This window comes from Delphinapterus leucas, chromosome 12, assembly GCF_059928025.1.
Source record: "Delphinapterus leucas isolate spDelLeu-1000000601 "Yukka" chromosome 12, BTC_Dleu_Yukka2, whole genome shotgun sequence".
Taxonomy (NCBI): Eukaryota; Metazoa; Chordata; class Mammalia; order Artiodactyla; family Monodontidae; genus Delphinapterus; species Delphinapterus leucas.
In genome coordinates this window covers 43,120,077-43,142,395 of record NC_143140.1, presented here as the reverse complement: position 1 = coordinate 43,142,395, position 22,319 = coordinate 43,120,077, and the positions used below count along the sequence as shown (strand labels likewise).

Genomic DNA, 22,319 nt, shown 5'->3' with positions numbered 1-22,319 from the left:
CCGCTGAGCCTGCGCGTCTGGAGCCTGTGCTCCGCAACAAGAGGGGCCGCGATAGTGAGAGGCCCGCGCACCGCGATGAAGAGTGGACCCCGCTTGCCACAACTAGAGAAAGCCCTCGTACAGAAACGAAGACCCAACACAGCAAAAATAAATTAATTAACTCCTACCCCCAACATCGTAAAAACAAACCAAACCACCCAGCCCACTGGGCCCCGCCCCAGAGTTTGATTCAGTACAGTTGGGGTATAGCCCAAAAGCTGCACTTCTCATAAGTTCCCAGATAATGTTGATGCTGCTATTAACGACACCACACTTTGAAGTCCCCTTAGCCAGTCCAACCCCCTTATGAGCAAATGAGGAGGGTATGTCTGGGAAAGTTGAACCCAAGCATACTCATTCATAGTCCGATGGTTTTCAGTTAAAAAAGCAACTTTTGGGCTTCCCTGGTGGCGCAGTGGTTGGGAGTCCGCCTGCCGATGCAGGGGACACGGGTTCATGCCCCGGTCCGGGAGGATCCCGCGTGCCACGGAGCGGCTGGGCCCGTGAGCCATGGCCGCTGAGCCTGCGCGTCTGGAGCCTGTGCTCCGCAACAGGAGGGGCCGCAGCGGTGAGAGGCCCGCGTACCGCAAAAAAAAAAAGCAACTTTTTCTGTGTGTGGTTTTTTGTTGGTTTTGGTTTTGTTTTGGCTCTAGGCCAATAGTTCCCAAACTTTTAATAAAAGTCACTTAGGGAACCAGTTAAAATCTGGCTCCAGTAACTCAACACACCTAGAACTGTGGGCCTTAACTCTTGGCTGCGCATTGGAGTCACAGATTCTGAAGTAATTTATCTGGGCATCAGGGTTCTTAAAAGCTTCCCAGATGATTCCAATGGGTAGTAAATTTGAGAAGCACTGGGCTGGAGGAAGGTCAGAAACCTTCACCAGTCTACGCATCCCAGGTGATTTGGCTGTAGCTGCAGGCTGGTCTGGACTTTGCAGGCGAAGACTTTTCTTGGTCTTGCTTCCTGCTTTAGGAAACAAAAAACGACAATAGTGTTAGTTTGGGATTTGAAGAGTGACTAGCAGAAGCGGGCGATAGAGATGGAAACGGTTAGACCAAAGCAAACGTAGGCAGTCTTGGTGTGTGATTTTTTTCTGTGAATACCAATATTTTTTTTTGGAACATTTCCTCTTTTTTATCAAGATATAATTAACCTATAACATTATATTGATTTCAAATGTACAACATAATGGTTTGATATTTGTATACATTATGAAATGATCATCAAAATATGTCAGGTTAACATCCATCACCACACACAGTTACAAATTTTTTTTTTTCTTGTGATGAGAACTTTTAAGATCTCCTCTCTTAGCAACTTTCGAATGTGTAAAACAGTATCATTAACTAGAGTCACCATGCCGTCCATTACATCCCCAGGGCTTACTTATTTTGTAACTGGAAGTTTGTACCTTTTGACCACCGGTGGTATGTGACTGTGATCCTTTCAACTCCCTTACTCACTTTCTTTGGCTCCCTGTAGCTTCCTGGGCAGAGTCAGAAAGAAGCTTACTGCCTGGTTTTGGTGTTTGGGAGAAAAGAATACTTAGAATCAGAATTCTGAAGTGTCTTTTCTAGCTCCAAGCCTGGTTGTGTGACCTGAGCAGTTAATGTCATCTCCCTGAGCCCAATTGTATATTCCTTTGTAATATAGGTATAGTAATATCTGCCATCTTTCCCTTAGAAGGGCTCCGTGAGAACCAAATTTCAAAGCCCTTGTAAACTATAAAACACTATAAAAGTGAAAGCTATTATTATATTAACCAGTGACACTTAAATGGAAGCTTAAGGTGAAAGAAATATCTCTTCACTAAATTACACCCGGGAATTCTCTTGGAACTTGTATCTAATTAGTCCTTGCTTCTAGGTGCACATGTTCAGATCCCAAATCTAGAACACCTGGGTGTGATAGTGTGAGTATTTTAAGAAGATTCTTAGATAACAGGAGCATAGACAGACTTATTAAGATGTCTAAGTGAGAAGAACGCCACCAAAGTTTTATGTAATAAAATGCCAAACAAAAATTTTTAAAGTCTTGTATTATAGCTTAAAAGGTAGATGAGAATTTATGGGGTAGTGATGCAATATGAGCATTTAATGCTATATAGGTGTTTATATTTTTGAAGTTTCTTATTACAAGAAAACCTAGAAATACTCGGATAAAATACTTTGAGACTATCAGTATCCCTTCAGCATCATGAACTTCATATTGACAGCCTCTTATGTCTTCTGCATAAGAGCCTATAAAGCCATTACTTATAATTAGACATTTTTCTAGGGAGAAATTTTCCTAGATAAGTTTATCATTCATGTTTAGAAATTCAAATATGTGGTAGCTATGAGGTGATGTAAAATTGTGAGGGAAGAGTGCCCTCTGGTGGTGTCATGCATAACTGAAATGTATCATACTTGGTCTTTAATCACAGAATTATTAAACTACAGTTCTACAGTTTCTTAAAAGTCAGACGTTCACCTTAACCATAAAGAATTTTTACACCTCCAGAGGCCCAGTGTACAATGGACTATATTAGAACATGATTTTTAATTGTGTTATATTATTTAGGTTATCTTTTACAGAAGCCCTAAAGAAAATTCTAGTTGGGACAGTGTTCCATTAAGAAATACTTTTTAGGGACTTCCCTGGTGATCCAGTGCATAAGACTCTGCGCTCCCAATGCAGGGGGTCCGGGTTCGATCCCTGGTAGGGGAAGTAGATCCTGTATGCAACCTGCAACTAAGAGTCCTCATGCTGCAACTATGACCCGGTGCAAAATAAATAAATAAATAATTTTTTTTTAAAAGAAATAATTTTTAATTAAAAAGCAGCACTGTAGGTTAACATGGCACCTCCAAATGGAATGTCTTAAATAATCTGACCTTGGCCCAGAGGGTTTTTTTATTGCCTATTTGTTTTGGTTTGGTTTTGAGTGGGGTTAGGGATTGCGTTGGAATAGTTAGACATTGTGCTGGGGTTTGGATGGGACTTGCTGAATCTTCTCTGGCAGGTTTTGGGAATAACCAGCTGGGATGATCCAGTGTGATCCTAGGTAAAGACAGAATATTGGGCTAAATGACATTCTAGGGTCTCTTCCAACCACTTTGTTCTATGTTAAATTTTCCCTGGCAATCTGATCTGTCTCCCCATTAATGCTGTGCAGTATTAACAAATAAAATGAAAATACAAACCCAAGGAAATAGAGTAAGCTCTGGCACATCTCCTGAATGTTTCTACAACAGCTGCTCACACTTCAGCCCCTCCTTTGTATTCTTCAAACTTTTCTACCATGGGAAAGTTTATTATGGTCATAATTAGATTTTATTATTATTGTTTTGAATGGATTGCTCTGGATGAGTGACAGAAGCAGTTTAACACAGGACTGGCAAACTAATATCTGGACTAGCTAATGAAAATTATTCATACAGAATTAATTTCATGAAGAAATGAGAGACTTTGAAGAGCCGATGTGGAGATAACTGTAATGGCATGACAATCTAAATGAAATAAGTGATTATAAATAGAACTTGAAATATCTGACAGAAATATCTGAGGCCACACTCCTAGAGGAAATTGTGGAAAACAGTAAGGAAGGACCACATGTCAATAATACATGTATTTGAACTAAGTCAAATGTAAATATCGTTTGAGTGTTAAGTTTGAAATTGTCTTTCTCTACACTCAGATTTTGCAGTATTGCTGCTGCCATAATATTTAGGTGTCAGTCCAGTTCTCCTGACAAAAGAGCAAAATGAACCATGTCATTTGAGTGTAAGCAAAAATCCCAAGGTTGGAGTTGGTACTTTAAAGAATTTTTACAAACTGGAACAGGCAGATAGCTCCAGATGCTAGGCAGCTCAGAAATTAACTAGAAATTGAGGTCCTTGACCTTGAGAAAAACAATTCACACCTTCAAGAAACTTTGATTAATTTTAGAAACAAAGTATACATATATATGTCCTAAAGTCAAGAAACTTTTTAAGTGGAAATACTGGGCTAAGAAACATGCCTGATATGCAGACTCAGAAACATTTATCACTTTCCAGGATACCTAAGACCACTTCGGAAAGTGTGTGTGTTTGTGTGTGTGTGTGAGAGAGAGAGAAAGAGAGAATGAGAAAGAGAGAAAGAAGGATTAGAAAGAGTAATATATGATGATTTCTACATTGAAGATGACAGAAATTATATTTGGAATTTATTTTTAAAGATCTATACCTAATGTATTGAAAAAAGACCAGAAGAAAATTAATAATGAATGTTAATGGTTATTTATAGGCGATGGGATAACGTGTGTTTAAAAGGTTGTCCATATTTGAAATTAATAAAATTTAATAAAACTAAATTTAAACTTAGAATTAATAAGATGCAGGTGATGGGATTATGTACCATTTAAATTTTCTTTCAAGGTTCTCCATATTCTCTACAGTAAAGTACAGCACTACTTTTACAACAAAAAGCTACTCTTCTAAATAGCGATTATCAATGAAAGTAAACACGGTTGAAATGTTTAGGTAATAAGCTCCTCACGAGCATTCACGATTGAGCCCTTCACGTCACCCACTCACTGCTGCACAAGTGACTATACGTCACACTACTGAACTGTACACTTTAAAACCGGCTGACATGGTAGATGAAGTTATGTGCTGTTGTTGCTGTTGTTTTTCATAGTAGGCCACAAGGGGAAAAAAAAGTGAATCATCCAGGTGTAGAGCAGAAATGAAAATCGGTGTAATTGTGGGACTGGCCAATTTACAGAACTCAGTGGTTTTATCAAGTTGGTCGTATAGAATACCAAGGCTGCATACAAAGTTTGGTAAATCTACATTCACAGTTTAGATATTTGGTACTGGTGCCACCTGGCCTTGATTGTTCTTTTCAAATACTTGAAAATTCTTAGGGAAAAAAATTGTAGGAAAATTCTAAAATGGTTTCTCCAAAAGGGTTTGAACACTTTTGTTTCGGGCTACTCTTCCTGACCCCAAGAAGTATGTGTCCTGATTCACAAGCTTGCACAGTCCGTGCTGGCTGACGCAGAATGGTTCCTAGTGATGACAGGACACACCTTTCCTCCTTCATTCAGACGGAATTTATTCACCATCCGTCCTGTAATAAGTAAGTTTTATATTTATAATCACTGCTATCTGAGGATATGTTAAAACTATTTAATTTATGCTCATATTGGTAATAAATACTGCCCAAGTAGCCTTTTACCCATTCATTTAATTTAGCCATCACACAAATCACGAAAAATCTCCAAAACTCATCATAAATGCCAACGTTATATGTTTTATTTTTAATCAAGTAATTTCTTTAAACCTCAAAATATCCATAATTGACAGAATAAGACATTAGGCGTGAGATGACAATATAAAATCCACGGTCTGCAGAAAGGCAAACAGTACTTTTAGTCCATCAGGATGTCTGTACATGAGTGAAATGCCATTCCGACCATCTAACTCCTTTTTTGTCCTTTAAAAACATACAGTTCAAGTGTTTTATTTTCACTTGTAAACAACGTGAGCCAAAATGGACAATGAGGTCATCTAAATACTACACAGGATAATTTTAAAGCACTAGATAAAACACCATATTAAAGACATACAGAAATCAGTGTTCACTTTGGTCTCTATTATCGTTAAAGTTGTTAATACCAAGAAGCAACACACACTAATTAAAGCCAGCTGGTGGTGGGTGCCAGTGGTTGGTAGCTGTAATTCAGGAGGTAGTCAACACCATCATTTTCAAGCTGGTAACTCTCACACACGTGAAGCCACAGATGTATTAAATGTCCTAATAGTTTCTCACAGTACAGCACTTTACCATAACTTTGCAGCTTTGCTCCAAGTAGACAATTTAACAACGATTCAGAGGTCAACCTCTCACTCTAACTGAACTATGACACAGATCACACAACCACCACATCTGAAAGAGGCTGCTGACAGCAATGTAAGACAGAATTCGATGCTTTTAACAAGTTGTTCTTCCCTAAAACAAACAAACCTCATTAAGACAGCTGGAAAATTAAAGTCCGTGCAGCTGCACTTGTACATACTTCCCCAAATTTTATAACCAAAGGGGAAATACACATATATATTTTATGATAAACATTTCTTAGAGAAAACAGATAAATTAATTTAAATTAACTTTTTAAGACTTAATGAGATCTCCCATGTCCTGTATAATTCATCTTACAGTGAATGTTACAAAGTCTATTAACACTTATGGGCTTCTATTCACAAACTAAATACAACTAGCAGTAACTTGGGGCCACATTGGTGCAAAATAAAACTGGGCCAGAACATGAAAAAAATACCGGCAATAAAAACACCCTATATTTATTTGTAGATGGACCAATGCTAATAACATGATGTTTCTTGATCTTTTCCCCTACATTGCACGCCAAACTTCCAAGTTATAAGCAGGTAAAAATCTTTCTAAGTCTTTCAGCTGTAAAAATACATCCAAAGGCTTCTAGTAAAGACTAGAAATGCAAGTATAAAACTGTTTCTACTATAATCTGCCATGTAGCAATGAATAGCTCACAGGGCTAAGAGACCGGTAGTGCATCTTTCTAAGGAATTACATTTGTGTTGACATGGGGGGGGGTGAGGTCAAGGGGCAACTAATTCACTGACCTCCTGCCCAACCCATTAGCAACTCCTGTAAACTGATGCTTCACACAGACCCTACCCCTCAGTAGCTAGAAATGGCATTGCACGTCCACTCTATGTTCACTCCTTGGCAGCCAGTGCTAGTTAATTATGTGCCTGGGCAATAATGCTGCAATACACTTGGCCTCAGGGCAGCACAGACACAAATGAAGGAGATTGGCATCTTTCTTTGACAAGTTTTGCCCAGCACAAAAACACTCATACAACCAACCTCTCTTCCCAACCTCTTCCTGCAACCGACTGACCTCTGGGCAAAGTAGCTATTTCCAAGATTGCTTGTGTGTTCTGTTTGGCTTCAGTGGAAGAGTCCCTATAAGTCTTTAAACAACATACATGATAACTTGAAGGAAATGCTCGGAGACTTTGCTAACTAGATGAGATGCTTTATTATTCACAAGTGTTTGTCAGAAACACGCAGTTGTGAACTGCTATCTATACTACAGATAACAAGGTCTGTACCAGAGCATTATCAGCCATTGTAAGGCTGGAGCAGCATAGAGGTATGCTATGCATCAACTATGAGGTAGCCTTTTGCTGTAAACAGAATAATATTTCACCCATGTAAATGGACACTGTGCTTACGTCAGTGATATTCACATATGCGAGGAGTTGAGGGAGTCTCCTTTAGAGTACTTTTCACATGAAATAAAAATAGGAGAACCGATATCCGATATTCAGAAATTTTGATCTATGTCAAACTCAGAGGTAGTTATTACTAACATCAGTACATAATACTTACATAAAGGTCTAAGTTATTTGGTTTGTTTTGAGTAAGCAGGACTGTAGACTATTCTGTAAAGAAACAAAAATATTATATAGTATGTTCCCTGAGCAAAGTTCTTTGTCCTGAGTGTGTTATGTAATAGTGATAATATTCTCATATAAAAAATAAACCCCAACTTTTAATCATAAGATAGGTTTGGTATGTGCTTAGTTCAGTCTGGTGAGATGCTGAAAAATGATTTCAAGTTGCACCCATAAGGTCCATAGTTATGTTTCTTTCTGTGTGTCTTTTTTAAAACCATGAACTCAGCTCTGAACTTTTTATATGTAAACAGGGAATGTCCAATTCTCAAGTCCACAATTTCCTATTTCTAATAAGGTCAAGGAACTTTGGTTTGAATTTTCAAAGTGACTTATGTTTTGCATTTTTACCGTTAACCTGCTTATTATACCTGCTAACACTTAAGCAACGCCACTTTGATCTGTCTACATAGTTTAAATAAGCTTACGATCCTCACGTAAGGCAAGGAAGTACGTCTCTACATCACATTCAATACCGTCAAAGGTGAGCTTTGCATCACAGCGCACTGACATTTCAGTATGTCCCATGGAGATTCTCACAGACACTGTCAACTCAAGCTGAGTTGCGAAGGGCTGGCGGCCCAGCCCGAGGCTCGCTCTCCTTCTGCGTGGCTTGCTTGCTGAAATGGCAGCAACTGTACAACAAGCCTCCCTCGGCAGGACAAGTCGGGGAGGGAGCAGAAACTGTTCAGCAGAACGTGTCTCATTTGAATCATGCTATTTTCTGGTTTTGATTATCTGAGCTTACACCAACAGGCTCATACACAACTATATTTATTGCCAACGTTAAGCATTACCACTAATTGGTACCTTCTTGGAGATGTTTCCAAAATTGATCAGTAACATCTAGAACCAGGATGACACCAGAATGAATGTTTTTCATGACTGAAACCTGAAGGGACCAATACGATGACTGGCCCCCAGCCAGTTTACTACTGTAACTGAGGACCAACCTGAGAAGCACCTCTGTCCCCATCACTGAATGTTCATCCTGAATCTCCCACATAGGTCCCTTCAGTAGCAGTCATGAGGGAATTCCCCTAAGATGAACTGTATTGTATAAAATACTCCTAGCTCTCTGGTAGGAGAGGTCTGGGAACCTCCTACCCCAGGCCCATCACTCTAGTCGCCCGCCATCAAACACGGAGCTTTTTAATATCATTCAAGGTCATACGTAATTGGGCAATTGTGAGCATCCACTTAAATGTTCATTCTCAACCCTGGCATTTTACTCACATCTGTGCTGTTTTGTTTGTTTGTTTCAGAAATAAGTTAGGTAACTCTCCAGGGGGAATAAAAACAGCCACCAAAAACATACACCAAACAACTGGAGTTTTCCTCCAAGGTCTTCAGTAGTAAACAAGGAGGCCTCCACTCGAAGCGATGGTTAGAAGGACTGACTTGGTCAAGGGAAGCTGCTGTTGCCACAGTCCCTCAAAAACCTCACAACAGGTAAAAGATTATAACGAGTATCAAAATACCATTGAAAACAATCAAGTCACTACCTTTATACATTGCCCTCCCCTTCATTTCTCTGAATAGGCATCTAATTTACAATCAAAACGTATGAATTAAAAACACTGAAATATCGGCACAGAAATTACACATTCATTGTCTTTTCTGGAGTCATGTATCCCAGATTCAAAAAAGCTTATGGCAGTCAGAGGCATATGGAGTTAAGGTACTGCCTTCAAAGGGGGTGGGGTGGGGGACACACTCTACAGATATCAAGAAAAAGAGGCAATCCCAAATTCGGGAGAACTGATGTCTTAAAAACCTTTAGTACCATAGGATTGGCAGTGCTGAGATCTGAAGTATCCTTTGGTTCACATAAAAGGTAACAGTCATGTTTTGTTTTGTTTTTCCTAATGTAATATAAAGGGAATGGTATTTCAAGAAAAACTCCAAGGGTTATTTTCAAAACCATCTAACATGCTTTACCTGGGTTTTCAATTCTTGGGGATGTCCAATTCTGCGAGGGAGGCTGTGTGCTGACATCTCTATACACACATATATAAAGACAAACCCTCTTTATATATATGTCTACATTCTATAGAAAATCCTCCTGCACACACACACAGGCTCAGGCTCTCTCCCTCTCACACGGACACATACAGATACACAGAGCATCACATCCTCTGAGTCACGTGACACATGACACCCTGCTCAAAGGTAATTTGCTTAGACTGATTTGTCTGTTTAAAAAAATTCACAGTTCCTCAACAGTAGTTAAAAATCCCAGGTCAGCTGCTGTTTGTGAAATACTGTTCCCCTGTATTTGCATGAGGTAGACTTCCCAACCGGGGAGAGAAAACGATAACGTTAAGAAAAAGGGTTATGTCTTTTTCCGTTTTTGAACGGAAGGCCCCTTTTTGCTTTGATCTTCTGGTGCTGCAGATGACTTTGTGGAGGAAGCTTCTGCAGGTGACGTGCCTGGCCACTCTGAGACCTCGGACCTCGCCTCCTGAGGAAACGGTGGTGACGGATAGCCGTGCCCACCCCCCACCTCTCGAGGGAACGCGGTGCACGGCTGGGGCTCTGCTTCCTGTCTTCCCTGAGAACCGGCGGGCGGCTGCACCACAGTTTTGTGAGGGCAGTTCGCCACCATGTGCGTGATGCTCTGACAGCAATGGCACTTCTTTGGCTGAGGAGGTAGACTACATTCCTTAGCATGATGATCAAGGCCACCACAGTTGTAGCATCTGCAACAAGAAAAATGAAAAGATCTTGAGAAGGAGCATGTCTCACAAAACAGGTCAGAAGTCGAAAATATACTAAAACACGCAGACCGTCAAAGAGATCAGCTTATTTTAATATGCCTTCTTAACAACAAACGTGTTGTATTAAACACAAAAGTCAATGAAAAACCAGAGTCCGAAAGCATGAAAGACTAATCACCTCCATATGTAAATGACTGCTTTAGATTTGACAGTTAGGTTATTGTAAAGGAAACTTAGTCCACTAGAGGGCAGCCACGTTCAACAAAAAACAACCAGCTAGCTTGGAAAAGGCAGTTAAAAAACACAGCTGTTGACTAAAATGCAACACCAACTCAACCAGCAACTGGGAAAATTATAGACCAATTATGAGTTTAACAATTCTTTGGGTGTTAATTATTTGGCTGTGGAAACCTGTTGAACTGGAAGAATTCTTTCCCATCGCACAAATTAGTGCAGTGAAATTTGATAAATAAGTAAGTCAGACATCTATGGTGAATGGTATTTGGGGAATTACCAAGTAATATTAGAACAAGATAGAAAGTGTCTGAATCAGAAGAATGCTGTAAAAGAAAGCTTCTTAGATCAGATTAATACAGATTAATCTAAGCTTCTTAGATACTTAGATCAGATTAATAAAGGTTGATGCTAGTTCAGGGGTGGGAAAAACTTTCTTTTCTTTCTGTAAGAAGTTAGTTTTCCTTCAGGGTAAATTCTTCTAAGTTGAAATAAATATAAATCCATCTTTAATTAATACCTGAATGCACACTGGGGGCACAGCTTGTACTATATGTTTGAAATTCTGACAGCTTCTAAAAGCTGAGAAATTATTTGGAAGCTACATTGCTCAATTTCAGTCACATTTTCTTTCTTCTAAAATTTTATATTAAAAACAATAAAACACCATCAACTGGAGAGAATATTTTATATTTATGAAGGTTTTTAACCTACTTGTTGAGTACAAAATTTGCTTACTGATTTGTCTCCAAATGAAAAGTTTTAAGGGCTTTCTATTTTAAATTTATTTTCCAAATACATTTATGACTCCGTAATTCTCATTATGAAATTTACACAATAGGTCACGTTTTTAAAAAATGATAGCAAAATAGGTGGTAACTGTGAGAATCAGCTTAAGATCATAACAAAATAATTATAATTAGATTTGTGTGTGTATGAGTGTGTGTGTGTGTGTGTGAGAGAGAGAGAGAGACTAGCAAGCTTAATAACTCATATTACCATATACTTCTAAGACAAACTACTATTAACCTACCGGGAAGTATATGTAGGATACTTATGGTTATGTATTTTATCTTCTGAGATAAGTTATAGAGTGAATTTTTTTTTACTTGGCAAAAACTAGGATAACTAACAGCCTGCTTCTCCAGTTATCAATATTACCTTGCAAATTTTAGAATAATGGATTCACAAGATGGGCTTTTATTCTTTGCAGTAATTAACAAGTATTTATGTCAGGAAAAAAGAAAGCATCATATTTTCAAAAGTTAATGGGAAAAACTAAGAAATCACTTTTGATGATTAAATTATTTATTGTGTAATTATACCTTAATAAGTTAATGAAACTATTACAATGCAGATTCAATGTTTTTTTAGCCACGTGTTCTAAGAGATAATTCAAAATTAAAGAATAAAAATTACTGACTAATGCTTGAAATTCAGGTCCCCCAAAATACACTCAAAAATGGCATCTTTGGGCTTCCCTGGTGGCGCAGTGGTTGAGAGTCCGCCGGCCGATGCAGGGGACACGGTTCGTGCCCCGGTCCGGGATGATCCCACGTGCCACGGAGCGGCTGGGCCCCGTGAGCCATGGCCGCTGAGCCTGCGCGTCCGGAGCCTGTGCTCCGCAACGGGAGAGGCCACAACAGTGAGAGGTCCGCGTACCGCAAAAAAAAAAAAAAAAAAAAAAGCATCTTTGAGAAGTATAAGCATATTACTTATAATAATGTTGTTCCACATAGTTCTCTTCTATAATGGAAAAGTGAATTCTTAAACTAAATTTGCCCATCTATAAAACAGCTTCTTTTAAATTAAATTCACTTCCTTGAGGATAACATCCACTCAGAAGCTCATTTTTGAAGACAGAGAAAACAGGTTAAAGGATTGAGTAATAGAGCCGCTCTCCCACGGACACATCAATTTCATCAGTCACTGTGGTATGTGCACTGCTACCCAATTCAAGGAACCATTTGCCCACTCATTTACCAAGGGGCTGACGTCAGAATTCCATTTTTTCAAATGGGGTCTTCCATCATATTCTGTATGTGTATTTACCATTACATCTGGGTTTTAAAAGTTACTTTTAAGGATACTACGGAATTTTGGCTTCCTTGCATTTTGAGCTGCATAGTTAATTCACTCCCTTGGCTTTTCAGATTCATGCTATCATTAGGCCAGACTGCCTTCCACACTGAAAAGATTTGCATTCAGTATATTTGTGCTTTGCCTTAAAGGGGAGGAATGATATGTATTCTTCTCTTCTATTTAAACATTCAATGCCAATCACGCTTACTAGAAGTGCAGGTCACACCCCATTATGAAACTCCTTCCTTCCCAAGGGACCGACAGGAAAATGGAACAGCACACAAATAATATCACACCACATTCTCCATACAAAGCTCTGAACGGTACTAGGCTCCTTTGTTCACTCTCCACACCTCTTCAAATCAGCTTGCTTTTGTTAATTTGCATGAATTTTATGTTGTGACACGAGCATTAAAACAGGTCCCAGAAGTGATCAAATAAAATGAGAGGTGACACTACATAAAGAGAGAAAGTCAGCTTTGCTTGTCTAAAAGTGTAACAGAAAAAAAATGTAACGTAGGCGCTTCTAAGTATTTTAAAGTGTTAACTTAATAAGAATATATATGGAAACTTAGATCCATATTCTGGGGGGTTAGAGGGAGGCATTAAGGATAAGGATACAGTGATCTATAAACTTCTGAAGAGGAAGGGAATGCTGAAAGAACAGTAAGTAAAGCAGTATCAGTGAGAGAGAACAGAGTGGGAAAAGTGCAAGCGATGGGGCAGGAAGGAGGGATGAATATAGAAAGAAGTATAATAAAATCCCTGGAAAAGAGAGATGAGAGAAAGGATCAGTAAAGTTTCAAATGGGAAGCCAGAGGGGTAAAGAAAAGTCACAGATCGGAAAGAGTTTCAGAAACTAATCTGGAGAAACGATAACCAACTCTTTGAAGAGATTAGCGTTGTTAACTCCGATACAGTCCAACTAAAATCCAGAAATGATACTAATGACATTCATCAAGGCTACAGTTTTCGATTTTGCTCTGTCTGAACACTTGTTATCTAATTCAATTGTGTGTCATTCAGCCCAAGACCTGGGAGTGCTGGATCCCAGTCTGAACGTGGGAGGTAGGGGGATGGGCAGAAATGCCATCACAGACCCCAAGAGAGCAGGAGAGCAAAGGATCCAGAGTGGCAGAAGCAATATGCTCACCCTGTACCTCCTGAGGGTAAGAGACAGATTCCTAGGCCAACCTTCCAGAAGCCCTCATTTTATTCTGAAAGCTTCCAAACAATCTAAATTCACAACTGGGTATATAGCTTATTTACTCCATAGGATCTGCCCCAAAATACCAAGAGGAGAGTTGGAAAATGTTGATGAACCACTGAGCTAGAAACAGTTAACAGTGCACACATTTTCTGACCTCTATCAAAGCAACCTATTCTTTATGCAAATTTGTTTCTTTTATTATTCTTATATCCAAACACCTAAGACTATAAGCCAACTAAACAATAAAAACATTTTAATAATGTTAACTTTTATATATTTTTCCTAAGTACAGTGGTAAAAATATTGAGTTTTCAAAAATATTGGTTAGTAGTGAATTATGTTTATTAAAAAGGGGTCTTATGGAACAAATACATATTTAACACCAGAATAATTTTTTTAACACCAGAAAATCTTTCATGTGTATCTTTTGAAATACAAAAGCCAGTATCCCCCCTCAATTACCTTAACTCATGCTAAAAATAAAATAATCTATCCACAGCAGGGCTGAACACACTGTTAACAGAATTAAAATGATAATAATAGGAATAATACTGAGGTTCAATTTATTAAGAGTTTACCATATTCCAGACATTGTGCAAAAGGTTTTTTTTAAAATTTATTTTATTTTATTTTTATTTTTTGGCTGCATTGGGTCTTTGTTGTGGCACGTGGGATCTTCGCTGAGGTGTGTGGGTTTTCTCTCTCTTGTTGAGGCACGCGAGCTCTGTAGTTGTGGTGCGCGGGCTTAGTTGCCCCATGGCATGTGGGATCTTAGCTCCCTGACCCAGGGATCGTCTGCTGCATTGGAATGAGGGTTCTTTAGCACTGGACCACCAGGGAAGTCCCTAAAGGTTTTTAATATGTAATATAAAATTGACTCCTCCCCCAAATCCTATGAAGTAGGTACTAAATATCAACGTTGTGTTGATGAGAAAATTAAGACTCAAGAGAGTATACAGAGAAGGAAATTTGAATTGAAAATAATAAATTTCACTTGCATTTTCATTATATAAAAACATTATACCCAACGATACTGATGTAAATTTTATTATGTAAAAGTCTAAAAACATATAAGGGTCCTGAATTTAAAACGCCAACAAACACACAGATTTGAAGTAGATTTTTCTTGAGACTTGGGTTACTATTCTGTCACTATGGTGTGCGGAAGTGAGCTTCTCTCTTTGAGCTGTTCCATCTGAAGGCTGTAACTACTAGTCCAGGTCAGACTTTTCACTGCCAAAGCCCAGTTATTTCCCCCTACCCTCTTGTACTTTCTATGTTGAAAGTTTTTATCTAAAAAAAACCAAAAATCAGTAAATAATTTTTCCATTTTCCTTAATCATATGTTTAAGACCGTAAATTGGAACTTCAGGTTGATATGCTATAATCAGAGCTATCAAACTGACTCAATGAAATTCCAGCCAAAATAAAGAAAATAAATTCCAGTCATTGTGGTTATTAGCCCATGAAGCCACACTGTGATGTGAACAATTTATTGAGGCCTTGAAATAAATACTGCAGTGAGATTCTATTGGCTGGAGCAAATGTAAATTGCTCTTGGAGGGAAATTTGACAGCACGTTTCAAAATATTAATATGCATACTCTCTGAGCCAGCAACTCTAACGCTAGGAATTTGCCCTACAGGAATATTCATTGATAAGCATAATGATTTGGGTACTAAAATATTATCTACAGTATTCTCCATATTGGTAAAAAATAGAAAAATTAAATGGTAATAATACCACCAACAATAATAAATACTTATAGTCAAAACCAGGTAGTCTGGCTACAGAGTTTTTGCTCTTTACCATTGAGCTACAAATATGTGAAAAGGAAAAAGGAAATTAAAGCCCACATATACTGAGAAACACTCTACAGATATTGAAAGGAATGAAGTAAAAGAATATTTTTTTAAATGAGGTAGATCTGGGGCTTCCCTGGTCGTGCAGCGGTTGAGAGTCCGCCGGTCGATGCAGGGGACACGGGTTCGTGCCCCGGTCCGGGAAGATCCCACATGCCGCGGAGCAGCTAGGCCCGTGAGCCATGGCCACTGAGCCTGTGCGTCCGGAGCCTGTGCTCCGCAACGGGAGAGGCCTCAACAGTGAGAGGCCCGCGTACCGCAAAAAAAAAAAAAAGAGGTAGATCTATATGTATTGACATGGAAAGATCTCCAAGCCAAATTAAGTGATAAAAGCAAACCACAGAATAATAAACAAAAGATGGTGTAATCTCATTTATGTTTCAAAAACACTATATATGATTACAAGTAAATATGCATTTTTCAATGCATGGAAAATCACTGGAAGGATAAACAGTACATTAACAGTGGTTACATATGGAGAGAATACAGGTAAAGGTGAAGGTGAACTTACATTTTTACTCCATAAATTCTTGTATAGTTTCTTTTTTAAATAACCAGAAAATTTATAGTTGATGTAATTGAAAAAGGAAAAAGAGCAATTATAAAGCTGCATTTCCATTTTATAATTTGACCTTCATTATTATTGTCAGTCATCTAACAGTTAACCTGTACATCAGCGATTCTAGAATCACCTTGTAAGCTTTTTAAAAAATACTTATGCCTGGGCCCTACTCCAGACCATTAAATCAGGATCTTTGAGGGCAGACCCCCAGGCATCAGTACTTCTTAAAAAGCTTCCCAGATGATAGTGAGCAGCTACTTGAGAACCACAGCTGTCTACAGACCTGAGTTTACCGCCGACAACCTTGACCAAGAGAGAGCGCTTTGTAATCCCAACCACAAGGAATGTGGTTCAAAACAGAACACTGAATAGTCCCCAAACACTGTTTCAACAGTTCACCGGTGCCTTGAAAGGAAGGAGGAAGGAAGGAAGGAAGGGAAGGAGGGAGGGAGGGAGGGAGGGAGGGAAGGAGGAAAAAGGTGTGTGTAGATCTTGTTTCTTTACTGAAAACTAAAAATGATTCCCTGAAACTTCTAGCTGTAAGCACAAAAGCCCACAACTTTTTACCATCACTGATTCCTGCTTATTTTGGAAGGAAAACATTGCAAAAATCTACTGAGTTTAGCTTCACAAGTAGTTTCTCTGTTTTTGAGGTTATTACTCAGTTCTTAGTTCATCAATCCAGGATGGGTTCAATGGGGAGGCACCCATGTCATCAAAACGGGTGATAATTTACAGCTCTTGAATCAATTGCTCCATTCTCTAAACTTCACCATCATTACCAATTAACATTTATTGATTTCCCATAATAACTCTTTTAATTCTCCATCTTCTGTTGCCTCCATCTACAGTAATTCTCAAAACCATATAAACTTATTTCCTATAGAGATACTCCTGCAAACATTTCTAATGGCCAAATTCTTCTGGCTGTTACATACAAATGAATATAAACATAATAAAAAGATCTCTGCTTTTTATAAAATCTGTTAGCCATGGAATTTTTAAAACCTCTAATATTTAAACTACATTTCACCTAAAATAGCACCATTAATGAAGTTACTACTGCCCACTCTGCTTTTTAAACTAAGAGAAAAATAAAAGTGCATAATGGATGGTTTAAAATCTGCTTATTAGTTAGACCACCCTAAGGATTGGTTTTCAAAATTATTTTTAAAAAGCAAAATTTAGTCAGTATAACTGCCATTCAGTTCTTTCCGGTGAATAACTGCAAGATGTTTGGATGGCTCTCTATGGCCTAGTGTTAGTCATAGTAAGCAAGGGTCAGTCTGATGTGGATGGAACTAATGTGAACTCAGAACTCGAAGCTGCTGGCAGAGGAAATGAATACTCTGTGCCTCCTCCAAACCTCAGTGCTCAGACCATTTACTAAACTGATATAGGGTTTGCACTGAGTTCAAAGGGTATTTTTTACTTACCAACTACTAACCTCTTTTATCATCCAGTTCTATGATGTGCTATTACCTAGATACCTTGCCTATCAGTGGGGACTCAACTGCTTATAATACCCATGCAATCATTTTCATAAACTCAAATGAAAAACAGAAAAAAAAAAAAACCACTTAAGAATATCTACAATGAGTACAACTTTGTACTAGATACTAATAAAATGTATGTGCATAGTTGGCTGGATGGTAATATACACATACATATGTGTATATGTATGTATATAAAATCTTGTTTGATGTCTTTGCCTGACTGCTTTTTGGATTGTCTTATGTTTATTAGTTTTTGGACACTCTCTCTGATTAATGCCATGGTCTGTCGTCTGTATCATAACACCAGCTAAAAATGCCCCACAGTATCTTGACAACCAGCTAAAATATAGTAATAGTTCTATTCACAAACCTTTCATCATCTTATAAAAACAAGAAGATAAGATGGAAAAATGTGGGGGACAGATGTGATGAATGGTGGTGCAGGGTCAAGAGAAGTAGGGATGGAACATATAACAGTTTTTAAAGAGTAGAGGACATGAAAGGGAGAGAAATCACTGGAGGAACTGGGGAAAAGGGAGCCTTTTTCATGTAAGGGCCCTTCCACCACACGGAAGGCATCAGGCATTTTTGTATTTCATTCCATTATGTTTAAAAATAGAGTCAGAAAGTAAATTGGGAGATGCCAGGGGCCTGGGAGTCGGGGGTGGGGAGGGGAATGGGGAGTTAGTGTTTAAAAGGGTTAGAGTTTCAGTTTAGGAAGGTGAAACATTCGGGAGATGGATGATGGTGAGAGTTGCACAACAATGTGAATGTACTTAGTGCCCCTGAACTGTACAGTTAAATATGGTTAGAAAAATATGTTTCATATTATGTGACTTTTACCACAATAAAAAAACATTAAAAAAATTACTTGTAGGTTATTCAGCAATTCCACGGAACAATAATCGTTTGTTGAGAATTTGCTACTTTGCACCACAACTTGAGAAGGAGTATAATAATGAATTCTAGGTCATAAATTAAATCTGTATTTGAAATAGAAATGTTATCTCTCTTTTAGGTGACAAACGACATCCCACACAGGTAATCCCTTCTGGCTAATGGAAAAGTTGAAAAAACAAGGAGAAAAATGGACTCAAATACAGATAACTTAATGCTTTCCAATTTCTTGGGAGGAAAAGCAGTTTGTTATAAAATAGGACCCAATCTTACATGCAGTGGGCACTCTGCCAGCACGGCTTGCATGATCCCAACACAGCTAGGGAGGAGTGTCCAGGTCAGGACAACACACACACACACACACACACACAAGCCACATGTATTTTTGAAATGGCAGTGTTACAACTACCCAAACTGCTGGTTTCTTGCTGGAACCAAGGTCAATGTATCTACCATATTTGATCATACTGACCTTTAAGGTACAGTGTTTTTAGAAGGTTAGTGCAGGTATTAAATATGAAGGAAAGGGCTTCCCTGGTGGCGCAGCGGTTGAGAGTCCGCCTGCCGATGCAGGGGACACGGGTTCGTGCCCCGGTCCCGGAAGATCCCACATGCCGCGGAGTGGCTGGGCCCGTGAGCCATGGCCGCTGAGCCTGTGCATCCGGAGCCTGTGCTCCGCAATGGGAGAGCCCACAACAGTGAGAGGCCCGCATACCGCAAAAAAAAAAAAAAATATATATATATATATATGAAGGAAAGGCATTCAAAATTTAACTTATCTTGAGATGGTTGAAATTAAGTATTTACTTAGATGGAAGAATCAGATTATAATAATCTGATTACAGCAATCTGGAAATGTTGGTTCATTTATCTGTCACAGCAGCCTTGCCTGAAAACATAAAACCCCAGGGCTGCTTGGTTTCCACCACACCATTTCACATTCACCATTGTCACAGGTGTGACATCTGCTGTAAATAAGCACTGGTTTGGCCTGAAGAAGGACAATTCCACTACTGCTTTTGTGTCAACTTTTATAAATGTTTTTTCTTGCTCATCACATGATTTCTTTTAGGCTCTGGCTCAGGAAAACAGCCTTATTTTTAGGGTTGACATTATTTCACAAATCATTCTAAAGTGATCTTTCTCCTTATGTTGTACGTTGAATTTTTTCATTATTAAACATTTGGTCAGAGGCACAAGAAATTTTAAAAGACAAATTTCATTATGATTACTTGATAGGTGAAACAGTAATTTGTAATCTAGAGAAGTAGATGTAAACAATATATGAGAAAATTTAAACACATAGTAAAAATACTTAAGGGTTAAAAAACCTTAGGTATTCAAATGAGGACTGCACAATTAAAAAGTGACTCGCTCACGTTTTGTTACACACACCTCCTCCATTAAAGCATAGAAGAAGAGACAGCATGAGAAATTTCAAAGGAAAGAATGATGTATAGAGGTCAAGAATCAATTTTAGTGGCATGACTGATGAACTGCACAGAGGAAGGTTAGATAACAGTTACAGATTTATGCTGGTTATTTGCAAGCTGGAAGCAAAAAGAGGGCTGGATTAAAAGATGCAATCCTGGGGCTTCCCTGGTGGCACAGTGGTTAAGAATCTGCCTCCCAATGCAGGGGGCATGGGTTAGAGCCCTGGTCCGGTAAGCCCGTGCACCACAACTACTGAGCCTATGCTCTAGAGCCCGTGAGCCACAACTACTGAGCCCTCGTGCCACAACTACTGAAGCTCGCACTCCTAGAGCCCGTGCTCTGCAACAAGAGAAGCCACCGCGATGAGAAGCCCGCACACCACAACGAAGAGAAGCCCCCACTCGCTGCAACTAGAGAAAGCCCGTGCGCGGCAACGAAGACCCAATGCAGCCAAAAATAAATAAATTAAATAAATAAATAAAAATAAAGATACAATCCTAGTTTTAGCCAAATGAGTTATTGTTGTTGTTGTTATTTAGCCAAATTGGTTATTTAAAGCTTTGATGTTACCATGGCTTAATTACCTCTGATGCCAGTAATAATGCTGGTAGCACTTGAGTTTCTGTGAAAAGAGTGTTAAAACAACTCCCTATTGTTGTATTAGTGAATTAATATTTTTACTATTAACACTGAATGGTTGCTATATTCCTGAATTAAGAAGAACTATGTGTAAACTTTCCACTTTGACAATGTTTATATGAGTAGCATTAAAATATATTTATAGAGGACCTGTCGTCCTAGAGCACGTTGCTTGGTGTGATCTACCCAAAACGTACCCTCAGGATTAATTCATGTGCAAGATGCAAAAGAAGACTGTGCCAAACCACCTCTATCTCTACAGCTACTCAGGAATCAGAAGGAGTTAAAACTATTCTGCTGAAATCACCAAGGAAAGGCTTCTAACAATCAATAAATTTGATCTCCCATTCCAGCACCAGCTACTGCCGAGGAAAATGAAGTACAGATGAGATGTAAATGACCTCTGTTCACTTCCCCCTCTAGCCCAATTGGTCTTCCTGTGACTGGCTATATATTGCTCTTTGCCAAGAATCAGCAGTTCTTAAATTGTTTACCATGTACATACATAGGTAGGCAAGCGAAAGCTGAACAAGGAAAATTGCTACTATGTTCAGATAACCTCTATAAACTGTGATATTGTCTCCTCTCTGTGTAGGTCTCATCTTGAAAATTAGAGCCATGTCAGGTATTCTTGGCCTCATGGCTACTTCTTTTTTTTCCCTCCTTACTGGTTGCAGTTGCCCTTCACATCATCCCAGCTTTTCATATGACTAAAGACTGATGGTCAAGCTGCTAAGGCATCCTTGCAGATCTTTCCTCTCATCACTGATTCCTTAAGGGATTTTGTTTCCCTACTTGAGCATTTTAAGGCTGTGACTCTGTGAACACACAGCCACTAGTATAAAAAGAGGCAGCTGTGGAGCTGAGGATGGAGGTAAAAACTGAAGGTAGGTATGAGAAGAGCAGATAGGTCCTTGGACGGAGCCAAGCCATGTCCAAATACTCTTAATAAGTGCAAACCATTAGGACTAGATTCTACACATTAACAAATTTATGTGTGCATTTCTATAAGCCAAACTATGGTTTGCCTTGAATACAATTCCTTTAGCATTTGAACAATGGAGTTTTCATCTCCTTTGGTCATCCTTTAAATTTGGCTGGTAAAGTTTACATGAAGAATTTGGTTTTCTCTCAGTGGGACAAAAGAAACAAAGCCACTAAAGAATTTTTCTGTGTTTCTCTAACAAAAAAAAAAATTTTTTTTTTTTTTTGGCTGTGCTGCACGGCTTGCAGGCTCTCAGTTCCCCAGCCAGGGATTGAACACAGGCCAGAGCAGTGAAAGCCCAGAATCCTAACCACTAGGCCACCAGGGAACTCCCTAACAAAAAAATTCTTGACAAATATCCTGGTAGGTGTGGTGAAAGGAGGTAACCTTCTTTGGATGATACTTGATCTTGAAACTCTAAAAATGTATGTATTTAGAAAACAAAGAAACATTGAAAAATATGAGAGCTACAAGTGGCAAAGTGTTATTTATCACACTTGAGTGTGAAGTTCTCTTTATATGTTTTATGTTTATAATTTAATTGAATACAACATATGTGTAAGGAAGAAGTTGTGCTTCCCTGGAAACTGTGCACTGCCTAGACCTAGCATTCACAATTATGGATTATCTGATTCTGATTGTATGGGAGTTATCTTACAGCTCTTTAAATCGCCAATAATTGCAAAG

At 38.7% G+C, this 22,319-nt stretch overlaps 1 protein-coding gene across 1 annotated transcript in view; it reads right to left on the bottom strand.

The window, feature by feature from the left end:
* Positions 1-4,768: 4,768 nt before the first annotated feature.
* Positions 4,769-22,319, bottom strand: part of LIN28B (lin-28 RNA binding posttranscriptional regulator B) — a 121,236-nt gene continuing 103,685 nt past the window's right edge. The window contains exon 4 of the mRNA XM_089921664.1: positions 4,769-10,213. Within this exon, the coding sequence (XP_089777790.1) occupies positions 9,847-10,213 (367 nt within the window). The 3' untranslated portion in view covers positions 4,769-9,846. The remainder of the gene's footprint in view (positions 10,214-22,319) is intronic.